Source organism: Oncorhynchus keta, chromosome 35 (genome assembly GCF_023373465.1).
Source record: "Oncorhynchus keta strain PuntledgeMale-10-30-2019 chromosome 35, Oket_V2, whole genome shotgun sequence".
NCBI classification, from domain to species: Eukaryota; Metazoa; Chordata; class Actinopteri; order Salmoniformes; family Salmonidae; genus Oncorhynchus; species Oncorhynchus keta.
In genome coordinates, this window is record NC_068455.1 from 3200862 (window position 1) to 3218216 (window position 17355).

The 17355-nt window shown below is 43.9% G+C and overlaps 3 protein-coding genes and 1 long non-coding RNA gene across 22 annotated transcripts in view; 2 read left to right on the forward strand and 2 right to left on the reverse strand.

Moving 5' to 3' along the window:
• Positions 1-308: 308 nt before the first annotated feature.
• Positions 309-5842, reverse strand: mrps26 (mitochondrial ribosomal protein S26). Its single transcript, XM_052495981.1, has 4 exons — positions 5480-5842; positions 4209-4355; positions 3571-3694; positions 309-3397 (listed from the first exon to the last, which is right to left on the reverse strand). Exons 1-4 carry the CDS (start codon positions 5695-5697, stop codon positions 3266-3268), a joined length of 621 nt encoding a protein of 206 aa, XP_052351941.1. The 5' UTR covers positions 5698-5842; the 3' UTR covers positions 309-3265.
• LOC127915680 (uncharacterized) lies at positions 784-2453 on the forward strand. 18 transcript variants are annotated; one of them, XM_052495980.1, is made up of 8 exons: positions 784-921; positions 970-1113; positions 1160-1207; positions 1398-1445; positions 1638-1733; positions 1780-1875; positions 2212-2259; positions 2306-2453. In XM_052495980.1, exons 1-8 carry the CDS (start codon positions 908-910, stop codon positions 2376-2378), a joined length of 567 nt encoding a protein of 188 aa, XP_052351940.1. In that variant the 5' UTR covers positions 784-907; the 3' UTR covers positions 2379-2453. The 18 variants fall into 18 exon arrangements, with proteins under 18 accessions (XP_052351940.1, XP_052351924.1, XP_052351931.1 ...); XM_052495963.1 differs by lacking the exon at positions 1398-1445 and adding an exon at positions 1494-1541 and having other exon boundaries at positions 898-1017; positions 1066-1113; positions 1160-1253; positions 1924-2259; XM_052495964.1 differs by lacking the exon at positions 1398-1445 and having other exon boundaries at positions 1924-2259.
• Positions 5843-10267: 4425 nt separating the features above from the next.
• Positions 10268-17355, forward strand: part of alms1 (ALMS1 centrosome and basal body associated protein) — a 76574-nt gene continuing 69486 nt past the window's right edge. Inside the window, exon 1 of the mRNA XM_052495835.1 lies at positions 10268-10561. Coding sequence (XP_052351795.1) covers positions 10268-10561 — 294 coding nt within the window. The remainder of the gene's footprint in view (positions 10562-17355) is intronic.
• LOC127915687 (uncharacterized) lies at positions 12892-14359 on the reverse strand. 2 transcript variants are annotated; one of them, XR_008091642.1, is made up of 3 exons: positions 14172-14359; positions 14019-14069; positions 12892-13150 (listed from the first exon to the last, which is right to left on the reverse strand). It is a non-coding gene; the product is annotated as an uncharacterized LOC127915687 (long non-coding RNA). The 2 variants fall into 2 exon arrangements; XR_008091645.1 differs by lacking the exon at positions 12892-13150 and adding an exon at positions 13208-13300 and having other exon boundaries at positions 14019-14120; positions 14274-14359.

Below are 17355 nucleotides of genomic sequence, written 5' to 3' on the forward strand. Positions count from 1 at the left end.
CTTCAGGAATGTCCACCAGAGCTGTTATCAGAGAATTCTCTACCATAAGCCGCCTCCAACGTTTTAGAGAATTTGTCAGTATGTCTAAACAGTCTCACAACCGTAAACCACGCCAGCCCAGGACCTCCACATCCGGCTTCCTCACCTGTGGGATCGTCTGAGACCAGCCACTTGGACACCTGATAAAACTGTGGGTTGGCACAACCAAAGAATTTCTGCACAAACTGTCAGAAACCGAAAATCCCCTCCGGCACCATTATAATGAAGTAAAGCCACATGACTCACAAGAAAGTAGTAGAGAGGATCAATCAGGAAGAAACAATGATTTATTACATAACGTTCTCATTGTGTACTTGACAGATGAGAAGTCCATAGATTGAAGTTGTACAGAGCTTTCATAACCTGTAAACCCCCCCCCCCACATAGTAGACTGTCCTCCTTTAAGGGTTGAGTTCCTGTCCGAATACATCGCAGACGCATGACAGATATTAACACGCATGACAAAGTATTTAACAGGTCACTAGGAACCAATCAAAATCAAAAATGGAAGCGAACGAAACAGGTCCGGGACCTACCTGAATTTGTCTTAATAGGAACTAGGTTTGTGAAGTGTCAGGGGCCTCCCGATACGATATTATCACCATAGTGAGGGACCTTGCCAAACATATTGGTCACTGTATGTCTGCTGCGGAGGCAAGAGAGAACATTAGAAAACACGTTTTTTTTAATCAATTGGAAATAAAGATGGAGAAGATGGAGAGAAAGCTACAGGATGAACAGTACCGGAGTTCTGAGGCAGGTGCAGGCGGTCTCCTTTTACAGTAACACTATACAGCGAGTGTACAAAACATTAAGAACACCTTCCTAGTATTGAGTTGCCCTCAGAACAGCCTCAATTCGTCGGGTCATGGACTCTACAAGGTGTAGAAAGCGTTCCACGGGGATGCTGGCCCATGTTGACTCTACAAGGTGTCGAAAGCGTTCCACGGGGATGCTGGTCCATGTTGACTCTACAAGGTGTCTAAAGCGTTCCACAGGGATGCTGGTCCATGTTGACTCTACAAGGTGTAGAAAGCGTTCCACAGGGATGCTGGCCCATGTTGACTCTACAAGGTGTAAAACGTTCCACAGGGATGCTGGTCCATGTTGACTCTACAAGGTGTCGAAAGCGTTCCACAGGGATGCTGGCCCATGTTGACTCTACAAGGTGTCAAACGTTCCACAGGGATGCTGGTCCATGTTGACTCTACAAGGTGTTGAAAGCGTTCCACAGGGATGCTGGCCCATGTTGACTCTACAAGGTGTTGAAAGCGTTCCACAGGGATGCTGGCCCATGTTGACTCTACAAGGTGTTGAAAGCGTTCCACAGGGATGCTGGTCCATGTTGACTCTACAAGGTGTCTAAAGCGTTCCACAGGGATGCTGGCCCATGTTGACTCTACAAGGTGTTGAAAGCGTTCCACAGGGATGCTGGCCCATGTTGACTCTACAAGGTGTCTAAAGCGTTCCACAGAGATGCTGGCCCATGTTGACTCTACAAGGTGTTGAAAGCGTTCCACAGGGATGCTGGTCCATGTTGACTCTACAAGGTGTTGAAAGCGTTCCACAGGGATGCTGGTCCATGTTGACTCTACAAGGTGTCTAAAGCGTTCCACAGGGATGCTGGTCCATGTTGACTCTACAAGGTGTAGAAAGCGTTCCACAGGGATGCTGGCCCATGTTGACTCTACAAGGTGTCAAACGTTCCACAGGGATGCTGGTCCATGTTGACTCTACAAGGTGTAGAAAGCGTTCCACAGGGATGCTGGCCCATGTTGACTCTACAAGGTGTAGAAAGCGTTCCACAGGGATGCTGGCCCATGTTGACTCTACAAGGTGTTGAAAGCGTTCCACAGGGATGCTGGCCCATGTTGACTCTACAAGGTGTCTAAAGCGTTCCACAGGGATGCTGGTCCATGTTGACTCTACAAGGTGTAGAAAGCGTTCCACAGGGATGCTGGTCCATGTTGACTCTACAAGGTGTAGAAAGCGTTCCACAGGGATGCTGGTCCATGTTGACTCTACAAGGTGTAGAAAGCGTTCCACAGGGATGCTGGCCCATGTTGACTCTACAAGGTGTAGAAAGCGTTCCACAGGGATGCTGGTCCATGTTGACTCTACAAGGTGTAGAAAGCGTTCCACAGGGATGCTGGTCCATGTTGACTCTACAAGGTGTAGAAAGCGTTCCACAGGGATGCTGGCCCATGTTGACTCTACAAGGTGTCAAACGTTCCACAGGGATGCTGGTCCATGTTGACTCTACAAGGTGTCGAAAGCGTTCCACGGGGATGCTGGCCCATGTTGACTCTCATCCATGCCTCAAGTGTCTCAAGGCTTAAAATGTTTACTTTAACCCGTCTCCTCCCCTTCATCTACATGTCTCCTCCCATTCATCTACATGTCTCCTCCCCTTCATCTACATGTCTCCTCCCCTTCATCTACACTGATTGAAGTGGATTTAACAAGTGACCTCAATTAGGAATCATAGCTTTCACCTGGATTCATCTGGTCAGTCTGTCAATGAAAGAGTAGGTGTTCCTAATGTTTTGTACACTGTGTAATATCGTCAAAAAAATAACATTGCGATAGGTAACTATCGATTCCACCCCCCAATTAACATAAACGCCACACTTTCCTAGGGCTTGGACAAATGACTACACCCCAGCTAACCACATCATGGTTGAGCAAGACATTTTCTAGATAAAGGAGCATATTGTTTTTAAACATGTTCATGCTTTTCTCCGCTGACAAAACAACAGATGTTTCCAAGTGGGCAGATAGCACAACTGTTCAGTGAAGGACTCCGGTAGGATACACATGCCTATAATCAATGAAAAGTGGTTATCGAGGAGGGGAGGAGGCCTCTTCTGTTTGCCTACTAACAAATCGACATCTCGACATCGCAACGGTTTCCGGGGTCACAGAGGAGAGAGGGGGTGGGTGGAAGACGGGCTTTTTCCCAAATGGCCGTGTTCCAGAGCATTGTGACGGACTGACCGATCTACGAATAATAATTAATAGTTATTTATGATGCAAGGTGATTTGTCAAACGAGCTCACTATCTTGCCAGTCTCCTCTGAGGCCTCTGGCAAAGGCTCCGAGGTGAAGTTTCCCTTAGGTACAGATCCAGAATCAGCTTCCATTCCCACAATCCTAACCTGAACCATAGTGGGGGGGGGGGGGGGGGGAAGTCTAACTCTACACTTCCAGTCATCCTCAGTCTCTCTCACTGCAGCACAGTCCTCTTCACCACGCGGCCATCTTTGTCGATGGCAAAGTTATAGTTCTTAGGGTTGTCCAGGGCTTCCTCAATACGCTGGTCCAGGTTCTCCAGGTTGATGAAGCTCTTGGCCTCCTCCTGGAACAAAGCCATGTAATGTAGACAGTTGAGACATTGATGCATTTTGACACGACAACATTCTAGTTTCAGAGGGAAACAACTTCCGCCAACATGGCGTCGCATTTGTTTACAACAAGGTCAATAAACGTTAAAGCTTTGGCTTTCAAAAGGTTGACCAAAACTCTACATACCTGAATCCGCATTATCTCCTCTCCCTTCTCTTTAACAAAGCTTTCCATGGCCTGCTCTCGCAGAATGGCTGCCTCTGTCTTCTTGACCTCAGCAGCTTCCACCTCTTTCTGAACTCTCAGTTCCCTAAAGGCAGAGAACAAGAGAGAGACAAGAGGGAGAGAGACAAGAGGGAGAGAGACAAGAGGGAGAGAGACAAGAGGGAGAGAGAGAGAGAGAGAGAGAGAGAGAGAACAGAGGGAGAGAGAGAGAGGACAGAGGGAGAGAGAGAGAGGACAGAGGGAGAGAGAGAGAGGACAGAGGGAGAGAGAGAGGACAGAGGGAGAGAGAGAGAGGACAGAGGGAGAGAGAGAGAGGACAGAGGGAGAGAGAGAGAAGAGGGAGAGAGGAGGGGGAGAGAGAGAGAGGAGGGGGGAGAGAGAGAGAGGAGGGGGAGAGAGAGAGAGAGGGGGGAGAGAGAGGAGGGAGAGAGAGAAGAGGGAGAGAGAGAAGAGGGATAGAGAATGTGAATACAAGACAGACATCATTTCCCATTAAGCTTTATGGATTATTTGATGGAGGTGGACATGAAAGGGGCAGTGAAAAGTGCTCTACGTAGGGTGCCATTTGGGACAAATCAGAACCGATGTCCCTTCCTGACCTGATCTTGAGCATGCGGAGATTCTCCTCCTGGTTCCAGGTCATGAGGGAACGGTGCTCCTCCGCCTCCTGCTTCGCCCTCTCCTCCGCCAGGGAGCCCACCTCCTCTTCATACCTCTTCCTCAGCATCTCCTCCTTGAACTCCAGCCTGACAACCACATCACACTAATCACAACCTCATTCATGGACCACAACATTATAACCGTCTTTCTGTGTTCTCCATACTGAAAACTGTCCAAAAACCCTTTTTCGGTAAAGGTGAAAGTCACCCAGTCAAATACTGCTTCGGGGCGGCAGGGTAGCCTAGTGGTTAGAGCGTTGGACTAGTAACCGGAAGGTTGCAAGTTGACAAGGTACAAATCTGTCGTTCTGCCCCTGAACAGGCAGTTAACCCACTGTTCCTAGGCCGTCATTGAAAATAAGAATTTGTTCTTAACTGACTTTCCTGGTTAAATATATATATATATATTTTTAAATTGACTTCCTTATATTAAGGAAACCAGGCGGAACAATTTCCTTGTATTTTTAAAAATGTAATTATGGATAGCCAGGGGCATACTCCAACACTCAGAACAGAATTTACAAACAGTATTTTTACTTAAGTACTTTACTGTCCCAATTATGTTGCTAACCAGGTTATAATAGCAATAATGCACCCCGGGGATGGTGGTATATGGCCAATATACCACAGCTAGCGGCTGTATCCAGGTACTCCCGTGTTGCATCATGCAAAGCCCTTAGCCGTGGTATATTGGCCATAATACCACACCCCCCTCGTGCCTTATACTGACATCCATTGATGGAAAATGATCTGGCGAGTTTAATGAGGGCAAATTATATTTTCTCTTGCCACATTTAAATTCCTTTATGATGTCATATCTTGCAATAATAATCATTTTGAGGAAACCCACATTTAGATTCTGACGTCATTACAAGTTACTATGATATTCATTGGCTCAATAACGTTATGGAAAAAGTGTTTGTATAAATATGGCAACTTCTCCCTTGCTGTGATTTTTTTATTGGTCTAGTTTACTAACCATGGTGGAGTTAGTGCCTACAAAAATACACCATATTTTATAACTATGAATGGGATAACTGAAAGCAAGGTAGCTAAACGTTACTTGTCTATTATCAGTAGTAAAACTGACCAGTCAGACAATTTCACTTTTATGCAGAACTAACTATCAGTAACCTGAGATGTAAATCTTAAGCTTTTGTCCTGAAACGCACCACGTCTGAAACATAAACGTGCGTTGGTCTAGTCTTTACCTCAGCGCTCTCATGATCAGGTCATATTCAGTGAATCTCTCCCTGAGGACCACCATCTCCACCGGGTCGACGGGAGGGGGCGTTTTGATGCGCCCCTCTTTGGATTTGGCCTTTGGGTCGGTGCGGGTCTTCCTACCCCGGACAGCCTCCACAAGCACGGCTCCACGGGGGGCGAGAAGCCGGATTACCGGGGTACTTCTGGTAATAACTTGAAACATACTGACTGCTTACTCTAATAGTTTAAGTGCAAATATTTACCTACAACTATCAATAAAATGCGTGCAATGTAGTCAACGGAAACATACAAGTTGCTTTACGAAGCAGCCATGTTGATAAAATAAATCCCGGAAGAATTCCCAAGGTTACCAAAATAACTTCCGGGTCAATGTCTAGGTTGAAATACAGATAGAACAATGAGACAGATATTTCACCGGATGTATAAATGTGAAGCATCTCGTTGGCGTTTCCACTCACTACCATATAAGGTGGTAGTGAGAGGAAGTCCAGTGGTTTGAAGTGGGAGATGATGGATTTTGGCCGATATTTTTCAAATTTTCTTATTGATAAAACATTTCATTTCAATGCAGTTTTCTGTTTCTAAAACTAGAATCTGTTACGAACAGAGTAGACACATTTTTGTAGACATTACTAGTTACAAATGTAAAACAGAAATACGTTGTTTAGAAGGAGTGCAAGGACACTTCACAGACTCGAAGTTCCCTAACGGAAATATGCAAATACTTGCGTGAACGCACCAATAGGCTCTCGCTATTTCATGGTTGTCTCTGCCCACTATGATTAATTTGCTGGCATTAGAAACGACAAAGGTGTGGTTAATCTCGGCGTAGTTACACACATCTTTGGTCGAAGTGTTTCCACTAAATAGCACAGCCACAACGTCAAAATGGTCTATATCATAAACATTTATGAAAAACACAAATGCCCTTTTTGGTCTTAATTTAAGCTTAGGTTTAGCCATCTACTGCACATTCAGATGTCATAAATCAGCACTGCAGAGCTCTCCCTGTCTTCTGCCAGTGTCTTGATTTTTTTTGCTGTCGATGATATCTGGAAATGTGCATGTACACCCTGGCCCATCTACTGTTGCTAGCCCCAATTCTGACTTGTCCTCTGATATCTGCTTCACTGATTTCTGCTCTTGTAAACGCCTGGGTTTTAATGCACATTAACACTAGACACGTATTACCTAAAATGGATCAATTGAAAGTGTGGGTTCACAGCTCCAATCCAGATGTGTTGTCCATTACTGAGACGTGGTTCAGGAAGAGGGTTCTGAATACTGATGTTAACCTTTCTGGTTATAACCTTTTTCAGCAAGACAGATCTTCCAAAGGTGGGGGAGTGACAATCTTTACCAAGCATCACCTTCAGTACTCAGTTGTCTCGTCCAAGTCTGTCCCCAAACAATTTGATTCGCTGGTTTTAAAAGCATTCAACTTTCAAATAGCTCTTTGTTGACTGTTGCTAGGTGCTATCGTCCTCCATCAGCACCGGCCTGTACCCTACCTGTACCCTACCTGCCCTAAGCTCTCTACTGGCTCCTTACACTAAGTCTGAATTTGTCCTGCTCGGTGACCTAAACTGGGACATGCTTAAACCACCTGACCAAGTCCTAAAGCAATGGGACTCAATGGGAATCTTTCTCAGATTATTACCAATCCCACGAGGTATGACTCCAAACACCCAGAACAGGCTACTCTCCTCGATGTTATCTTCACAATAATCCTGATAGGTATCAGTCTGGTGTTTTCTGTAATGACCTTAGTGATCACTGTTTTACAACCTGTGTTCGTAATGACTGCTCGGTGAAACGACCCGTCCTGATTTGTCATAGACGCTTGCTAAAACACTTTAATGAGCAATCCTTCCTTCATGACCTGGACTCTGTAAAATGGTAGAGAATCAGCTTGATCCCCCTCTGTCGAAGACGCTTGCACCTTCTTTTTAAAAATATTTTCAGTGGTATTGTTAACAAACACACCCCCATAAAGAAAATGAGAATTAAAAACAGGTTCAGTCCCTGATTCGACCGTGATCTTGCAGAGTTACTCCACCTCAAGAATTGCATTTGATGAAAGGCTCGGCACACGCACACTCAGGATGACTGGCTCTCGTTCAGGCAAATGAGAAATAAGGGCACTCAGGCTATCCGGAAGGCCACAGTTCTCTCTCTGTGAGTCTAACCCCAAGAAGTTCTGGAAAACAGTTAAAGACCTGGAGGATAAACCCTCCTCCTCACAGCTGCACATGTCCCTTAATGTTGATGTCGTTGTTACTGACAAGGAGCACATGTCCCTTAATGATGATGTCGTTGTTACTGACAAGGAGCACATGTCCCTTAATGTTGATGTGGTTGTTACTGACAAGGAGCACATGTCCCTTAATGTTGATGTCGTTGTTACTGACAAGAAGCACATGTCTCTTAATGTTGATGTCGTTGTTACTGACAAGAAGCACATGTCCCTTAATGTTGATGTCGTTGTTACTGACAAGAAGCACATGTCCCTTAATGTTGATGTCGTTGTTACTGACAAGAAGCACATGTCCCTTAATGTTGATGTCGTTGTTACTGACAAGGAGCACATGTCCCTTAATGTTGATGTCGTTGTTACTGACAAGAAGCACATGTCCCTTAATGTTGATGTCGTTGTTACTGACAAGAAGCACATGTCCCTTAATGTTGATGTCGTTGTTACTGATAAGAAGCACATGGCTGAGCTCTAATCACCACTTCATTAAGTCAGGATTCCTATTTTTTATTTTATTTTACCTTTATTTTACTAGGCAAGTCAGTTAAGAACAAATTCTTATTTTCAATGACGGCCTAGCAAAAGTGTCTAACCCCAAGAAGTGTTGGAAAAACTTTCTTGATGTCTATAGTATTCTCTCTGGTATGCAATCTGGTTTCTGCTCAGGTTATGGATGTCACCATTGCCCTTGATTCTAAGCAATGTTGTGCTGCTATTTTTATTGACTTGGCCAAAGCTTTTGATAAGGTAGACCGCACTATTATATATATATATGGTTGCTGATAATGAGCCTCTGTACGCCTATGTAGATATTCCATAAAAAATCTTCTGTTTCCAGCTACAATAGTCATTTACAACATTAACAATGTCTACACTGTATTTCTGATCAATTTGATATTATTTTAATGGTCCCCAAAAAAATGTGCTTTTCTTTCAAAAACATGGACATTTTGAAGTGACACCAAACTTTTTGTTCAAAAGCTGGAAACGGCAGTTTACACAGAACCACCTTTGACAAATAATTCTCAGTGTGAAAAAGGCATCCCATGGTGTTTTATCAACGAGCTCAATGTATTCCAAACACCGGTGAGTAGTAAACAAAGCCCTCATCTGGTATTTTCTAATGAGAACTGTCTGGCACTCGTTGTTTACCTGTTTTACTACAAAAAAATATATTTGACTTATTAAGTCAAAGACAAAATTAACTGCAATATACTGGTCTCAAATATATTAGCATAATCTGAATACAAAGAACCACGACGGACCCATAGTAAAATGAGAGGCGTTTCACCATATTAAAACGTGCCCCAGTGCAACATGCCTATCTCTGCCAACAGGGGACTCATATCGTCGCATACCAATTGATCTCAGGTTCTCACCATACCGGCTAGACCAAAACATTGCTTTTAGTTGCCTGGCTTGCATTTACTGAATACATTTTAAAACAGATGTGTTTATTGGTGTTAAATTAGAGACAGTTTACTATTTGGAGCACCAGGCTGCTGATGTCATGCAGAGGCTGTCGTTTTGTATTTATACTTTTTTCATAACGACAAGTTTGATGTTGAACGACAATATAATGCAGCTGTACATAATCTATTGGTAAATAGCACACCCATTTTCACCTACCTCATCCCCACAGTTTTTATTTATTTACTTTTCTGCTCTTTTGCACATCAATATCTCTACGTGTACATGATCATCTGATCATTTATCACTCCAGTGTTAACGCCTACCTCCTCATGCCTTTTGCACACATTGTATATAGACTCCCCTTTTTTCTCTGTGTTATTGACTTGTTAATTGTTTACTCCATGTGTAACTCTGTGTTGTCTGTTCACACTGCTATGCTTTATCTTGGCCAGGTCGCAGTTGCAAATGAGAACCTGTTCTCAACTAGCCTACCTGGTTAAATAAAGGTGAAATAAAATTTAAAAAAATAAAAATAAAAAAAAATGTTTATGATGTCGATAGGCGGACTGTAAACCAGCCTTATAGTTGTAATTGTAGCATTGACTTGAAAATCAGTCAAAACCATCTCAAAACAAGACATTGGTATCAATAACGAGATGAAGCTGAAACGAGCCACGTCCGATTCTCTACGTGTCAGTTTTGTCGTCGTTGTTGCACAACTCACCGACTTCTGCCGGTGAAAAGGGCGCATTGTTTTCGTGACTGTCAGCAAACAACACACATCTAATAGTTCACTATTGGGCCATTCTTCCGTGGTTACTACTGTTGACCAAATTAGAATCAAATAAAAGAGCTACAAATGTATGTTTCTATGAAAGATTGCTATGCCTCACATATGTTTTTCTTGTTGGTCAAAAGTTGAGACTTTCAGCTAACGTTAATGTGGAAGCAACCTTCAAAACTACAATGTCCTTTCGGGCATTATTTCACTAAATATTTGTTGTGTTTAGTATAAGATTACAGATATATGTCAAACATTGTAAATACATTAATATAATAATTATTATTTTTTTAAATGAGAAATACTCATAATTCAACCCTGTACATGCGTTTGCTCTTCCACGGCGTTAGATGTCGCAGTGACACAGATTTAAACTTGTTTCTTGTTCCTTTTCTGCGAATCTCCCGCTCAAGATTTGGGGGCTTCCTTAGCAACCGCCCTTCGATACGAACCGTGAAAGATCTTAGCAACCGCCCTTCGATACGAACTGTGAAGGATCTTAGCAACCGCTCTTCCATACTAACGGTGAAGGATGCGAAGCGTCCCTGGCTCCGAGACAACAGCAACATGGAGCCTCAGGAGCCAACTTCTCCCGCAGACGAGGCAGATGTAAACAGAGTAAGAAGTGTTCATTTTGTTGTATTAGCTACAATAAACAGGCAATTTCTGTTGTGCGCAAAGTTACAGGCGACCGAGGTATAAAATAACCGGAGTTTAGCCGAGACAAATGCGGAACCACCCCCTTTTGATTCACCTTAACTAGCTAACGACGTTATCTGACCGAGATGGCTAACATTAGCATTAGCTATCAGTAAAGTGGCTAGCTTAGCTACCTGTAACATGGCTAGCTTAGCTACCAGTAACATGGCTAACTTAGCTACCTGTAACACGGCTAGCTTAGCTACCTGTAACGCGGCTGGCTTAACTACCAGTAACATGGCTAATTTAGCTACCAGTAACATGGTTGACTTAGCTACCAGTAATTGGCTAACTTAACTACCTGTAACACGGCTGGCTTAACTACCTGTAACACAGCTGGCTTAACTACCAGTAACATGGCTAATTTAGCTACCAGTAACATGGCTAACTTAGCTACCTGTAACACGGCTAGCTTAGCTACCTGTAACGCGGCTGGCTTAACTACCAGTAACATGGCTAATTTAGCTACCAGTAACATGGTTGACTTAGCTACCACGGCTGGCTTAACTACCAGTAACATGGCTAACTTAGCTACCAGTAACATGGCTAACTTAGTTACCTGTAACACGGCTAACTTAGCTACCAGTAATTGGCTAACTTAGCTACCAGTAACATGGCTAACTTAGCTACCAGTAACACGGTTAACTTAGCTACCAGTAACACGGTTAACTTAGCTACCAGTAACATGGCTAACTTAGCTACCAGTAACACAGCTGGCTTAGCTACCTGTAACACGGCTGGCTTAACTACCAGTAACATGGCTAATTTAGCTACCAGTAACATAGCTAACTTAGCTACCAGTAACACGGTTAACTTAGCTACCAGTAACATGGCTAACTTAGCTACCAGTAACATGGCTAACTTAGCTACCAGTAACACAGCTGGCTTAGCTACCTGTAACACGGCTGGCTTAACTACCAGTAACATGGCTAACTTAGCTACCAGTAACATGGCTAACTTAGCTACCAGTAACATGGCTAACTTAGCTACCAGTAACATGGCTAACTTAGCTATCTGTAACACAGCTGGCTTAGCTACCTGTAACACGGCTGGCTTAGCTACCTGTAACACGGCTGGCTTAGCTACCTGTAACATGGCTAACTTAGCTACCTGTAACATGGCTAACTTAGCTACCAGTAACATGGCTAATTTAGTTACCAGTAACACGGCTAACTTAGCTACCAGTAACATGGCTAACTTAGCTACCAGTAACACGGCTAATTTAGTTACCAGTAACACGGCTAGCTTAGCTACCAGTAACACGGCTGGCTTAGCTACCAGTAACATGGCTAACTTAGTTACTTGTAACACGGCTAGCTTAGCTACCTGTAACATGGCTAGCTTAGCTACCTGTAACACGTCTAGTTTAGCTACCAGTAACACAGCTAACTTAGTTACCAGTAACACAGCTAACTTAGTTACCAGTAACACGGCTAACTTAGTTACCAGTAACACGGCTAACTTAGTTACCAGTAACGCGGCTAACGTAGCTAACGTTACATACATTAGTACAGTCACATAGAACAAGGAGCACAGTGGTGTGGGTTTTCTACAGAAACATTAAGTAGATTAGCTACATTTATTTGACCCATAAACCATGTCACATGTCTTGCCTGCTTTGCCCAAATAGGTTTTCCCTAACCACTCAAACCTAATAGGTAGTTAGTAACGTTAATTAAGATACAGTAACAAGCAAACTAAACTTATTTTCACAGGTAGACTGGATCTAACAGTTAAATACTCCATCTAAACTTGAATCGCTTCTCAATTGCGATACGGCTCTAGAAACATAAAGCCCTTTTACTTTCATATCACATCAACATAAATTCACAAATTAAAAGTATACACTTCCTGTATACTGTGTTAACCGGCTTTATCACAGTTGCAGCCGACAGTATTTTTTTTTAGTGAATGCGTTTCTGGTGGCCTTCTGTTTACACACAAGTGTTAGGAGCATGCAAGACAGTTAGCTCATTCGATCATGTGGTCTTCCGTAAACATGCGCTGTAACATGGACATATGGCCGTGTGGGAACACTAACCCTATAAATGTGTGTATCAATGTCACCTTTTTTATTTATTTAATTGTTTTACAAATTCTTGCGGATATAAAAGATAATGTAGAAATTGAGCGAGTTGAGTTGACTAAACTGCTTGGTTGTAACCTGGATTGTGCACTGTAATGGTCGAAACATGTTGATACAACAGGAGTTAAAATGGAGAGGAGTCTGTCCATAATAAAGCGCTGCTCTGCCTTCTTAACAACACTATCAACAAGGCAGGTCCTACAGGCCCTAGTTTCTACCTTCTTAACAACACTATCAACAAGGCAGGTCCTACAGGCCCTAGTTTCTACCTTCTTAACAACACTATCAACAAGGCAGGTCCTACAGGCCCTAGTTTCTACCTTCTTAACAACACTATCAACAAGGCAGGTCCTACAGGCCCTAGTTTCTACCTTCTTAACAACACTATCAACAAGGCAGGTCCTACAGGCCCTAGTTTCTACCTTCTTAACAACACTATCAACAAGGCAGGTCCTACAGGCCCTAGTTTCTACCTTAACAACACTATCAACAAGGCAGGTCCTACAGACCCTAGTTTCTACCTTCTTAACAACACTATCAACAAGGCAGGTCCTACAGGCCCTAGTTTCTACCTTCTTAACAACACTATCAACAAGGCAGGTCCTACAGACCCTAGTTTTTACCTTCTTAACAACACTATCAACAAGGCAGGTCCTACAGGCCCTAGTTTCTACCTTCTTAACAACACTATCAACAAGGCAGGTCCTACAGGCCCTAGTTTCTACCTTCTTAACAACACTATCAACAAGGCAGGTCCTACAGGCCCTAGTTTCTACCTTATTAACAGCACTATCAACAAGGCAGGTCCTACAGGCCCTAGTTTCTACCTTCTTAACAGGACTATCAAGAAGGCAGGTCCTACAGGCCCTAGTTTCTACCTTCTTAACAACACTATCAACAAGGCAGGTCCTACAGGCCCTAGTTTCTACCTTCTTAACAACACTATCAACAAGGCAGGTCCTACAGGCCCTAGTTTTTACCTTCTTAACAGCACTATCAACAAGGCAGGTCCTACAGACCCTAGTTTTTACCTTCTTAACAGCACTATCAACAAGGCAGGTCCTACAGGCCCTAGTTTCTACCTTCTTAACAACACTATCAACAAGGCAGGTCCTACAGATCCTAGTTTTTACCTTCTTAACAGCACTATCAACAAGGCAGGTCCTACAGACAGACCCTAGTTTCTACCTTCTTAACAACACTATCAACAAGGCAGGTCCTACAGACCCTAGTTTTTACCTTCTTAACAGCACTATCAACAAGGCAGGTCCTACAGACCCTAGTTTCTACCTTCTTAACAACACTATCAACAAGGCAGGTCCTACAGACCCTAGTTTCTACCTTCTTAACAACACTATCAACAAGGCAGGTCCTACAGGTCCTAGTTTCTGCCTTCTTAACAACACTATCAACAAGGCAGGTCCTACAGGTCCTAGTTTCTACCTTCTTAACAACACTATCAACAAGGCAGGTCCTACAGGCCCTAGTTTCTACCTTCTTAACAACACTATCAACAAGGCAGGTCCTACAGACCCTAGTTTCTACCTTCTTAACAACACTATCAACAAGGCAGGTCCTACAGACCCTAGTTTCTACCTTCTTAACAACACTATCAACAAGGCAGGTCCTACAGGCCCTGGTTTTGTCACACCTGAACTACTGTTCAGTGGTGTAGTTAGGTGCTAGAATGAGGGACTAGAGAAGATTTGCTCAGAACTATTTGATTTTGAACAGGGCAACACGGTTGGCCCTTGGATGTACACAAAGAGCTAACATTAATCATATGCATGTCAATCTCTCTGCCTTCATCACTACTTGCATTTGTGAGAGCTATTGACATGTTGAAATCACCGAGCTGTCTGTTTGAACTACTGGCACACAGCTCAGACACCCTGACTACCCCACAAGACATGCCACCAGAGGTCTCTTCACAGTCCCCAAGTTCAGAACAGACTAAGGGAGGTGCACAGTACTACATAGAGACATGACTACATGGAACTCTATTCCACAGTACTACATAGAGCCATGACTACATGGAACTCTATTCCACAGTACTACATAGAGCCATGACTACATGGAACTCTATTCCACAGTACTACATAGAGAAATGACTACATGGAACTCTATTCCACAGTACTACATAGAGACATGACTACATGGAACTCTATTCCACAGTACTACATAGAGACATGACTACATGGAACTCTATTCCACAGTACTACATAGAGACATGACTACATGGAACTCTATTCCACAGTACAACATAGAGACATGACTACATGGAACTCTATTCCACGTCAGGTACCTGATACAAGCAATACAATGATATAAAAAATATATAAAAATAATATTCAAATACACCTTATGGAGCAGTGGGGACTGTGAAGAGACACACACGGGCACAGACAGACACACACAATAACATACACACTATACACACACGTACACATGGATTTAGTGTTGTAGATATGTGGTAGTAGAGTAGGGGCCAGAGGGCGCACACTTAGTGTGTTGGGAAATCTGTTGTAAATGTATTGTAATGTTTTTAAAATGGTAAAACTGCCTTAATTTGGCTGGACCCTAGGGAGAGTAGCTGCTGCCTTGGCAGGAACTAATGGGGATCCATAATAAACCCCAGGAAGAGTAGCTGCTGCCTTGGCAGGAACTAATGGGGATCCATAATAAACCCCAGGAAGAGTAGCTGCTGCCTTGGCAGGAACCAATGGGGATCCATAATAAACCCCAGGAAGAGTAGCTGCTGCCTTGGCAGGAACTAATGGGGATCCATAATAAACCCCAGGAAGAGTAGCTGCTGCCTTGGCAGGAACCAATGGGGATCCATAATAAACCCCAGGAAGAGTAGCTGCTGCCTTGGCAGGAACTAATGGGGATCCATAATAAACCCCAGGAAGAGTAGCTGCTGCCTTGGCAGGAACTAATGGGGATCCATAATAAACCCCAGGAAGAGTAGCTGCTGCCTTGGCAGGAACTAATGGGGATCCATAATAAACCCCAGGAAGAGTAGCTGCTGCCTTGGCAGGAACTAATGGGGATCCATAATAAACCCCAGGAAGAGTAGCTGCTGCCTTGGCAGGAACTAATGGGGATCCATAATAAACCCCAGGAAGAGTAGCTGCTGCCTTGGCAGGAACTAATGGGGATCCATAATAAACCCCAGGAAGAGTAGCTGCTGCCTTGGCAGGAACTAATGGGGATCCATAATAAACCCCAGGAAGAGTAGCTGCTGCCTTGGCAGGAACTAATGGGGATCCATAATAAACCCCAGGAAGAGTAGCTGCTGCCTTGGCAGGAACTAATGGAGATCCATAATAAACCCCAGGAAGAGTAGCTGCTGCCTTGGCAGGAACTAATGGGGATCCATAATAAACCCCAGGAAGAGTAGCTGCTGCCTTGGCAGGAACTAATGGAGATCCATAATAAACCCCAGGAAGAGTAGCTGCTGCCTTGGCAGGAACTAATGGGGATCCATAATAAACCCCAGGAAGAGTAGCTGCTGCCTTGGCAGGAACTAATGGGGATCCATAATAAACCCCAGGAAGAGTAGCTGCTGCCTTGGCAGGAACTAATGGAGATCCATAATAAACCCCAGGAAGAGTAGCTGCTGCCTTGGCAGGAACTAATGGGGATCCATAATAAACCCCAGGAAGAGTAGCTGCTGCCTTGGCAGGAACTAATGGGGATCCATAATAAACCCCAGGAAGAGTAGCTGCTGCCTTGGCAGGAACTAATGGAGATCCATAATAAACCCCAGGAAGAGTAGCTGCTGCCTTGGCAGGAACTAATGGGGATCCATAATAAACCCCAGGAAGAGTAGCTGCTACCTTGGCAGGAACTAATGGGTATCCATAATAAACCCCAGGAAGAGTAGCTGCTGCCTTGGCAGGAACTAATGGGGATCCATAATAAACCCCAGGAAGAGTAGCTGCTGCCTTGGCAGGAACTAATGGGGATCCATAATAAACTCAGGAAGAGTAGCTGCTGCCTTGGCAGGAACTAATGGGGATCCATAATAAACCCCAGGAAGAGTAGCTGCTGCCTTGGCAGGAACTAATGGGGATCCATAATAAACCCCAGGAAGAGTAGATGCTGCCTTGGCAGGAACTAATGGAGATCCACAATAAACCCCAGGAAGAGTGGCTGCTGTCTTGACAGGAACTAATGGGGATCCATAATAAACCCCAGGAAGAATAGATGCTGCCTTGACAGGAACTAATGGGGATCCATAATAAACCCCAGGAAGAGTAGCTGCTGTCTTGACAGGAACTAATGGGGGTCCATAATACACCCCAGGAAGAGTAGCTGCTGCCTTGGCAGGAACTAATGGGGATCCATAATAAACCCCAGGAAGAGTAGATGCTGCCTTGGCAGGAAATAATGGGGATCCATAATAAACCCCAGGAAGAGTAGCTGCTGCCTTGACAGGAACTAATGGGGATCCATAATAAACCCCAGGAAGAGTAGCTGCTGCCTTGACAGGAACTAATGGGGATCCATAATAAACCCCAGGAAGAGTAGCTGCTGCCTTGATAGGAACTAATGGGGATCCATAATAAACCCCAGGAAGAGTAGCTGCTGCCTTGGCAGGAACTAATGGGGATCCATAATA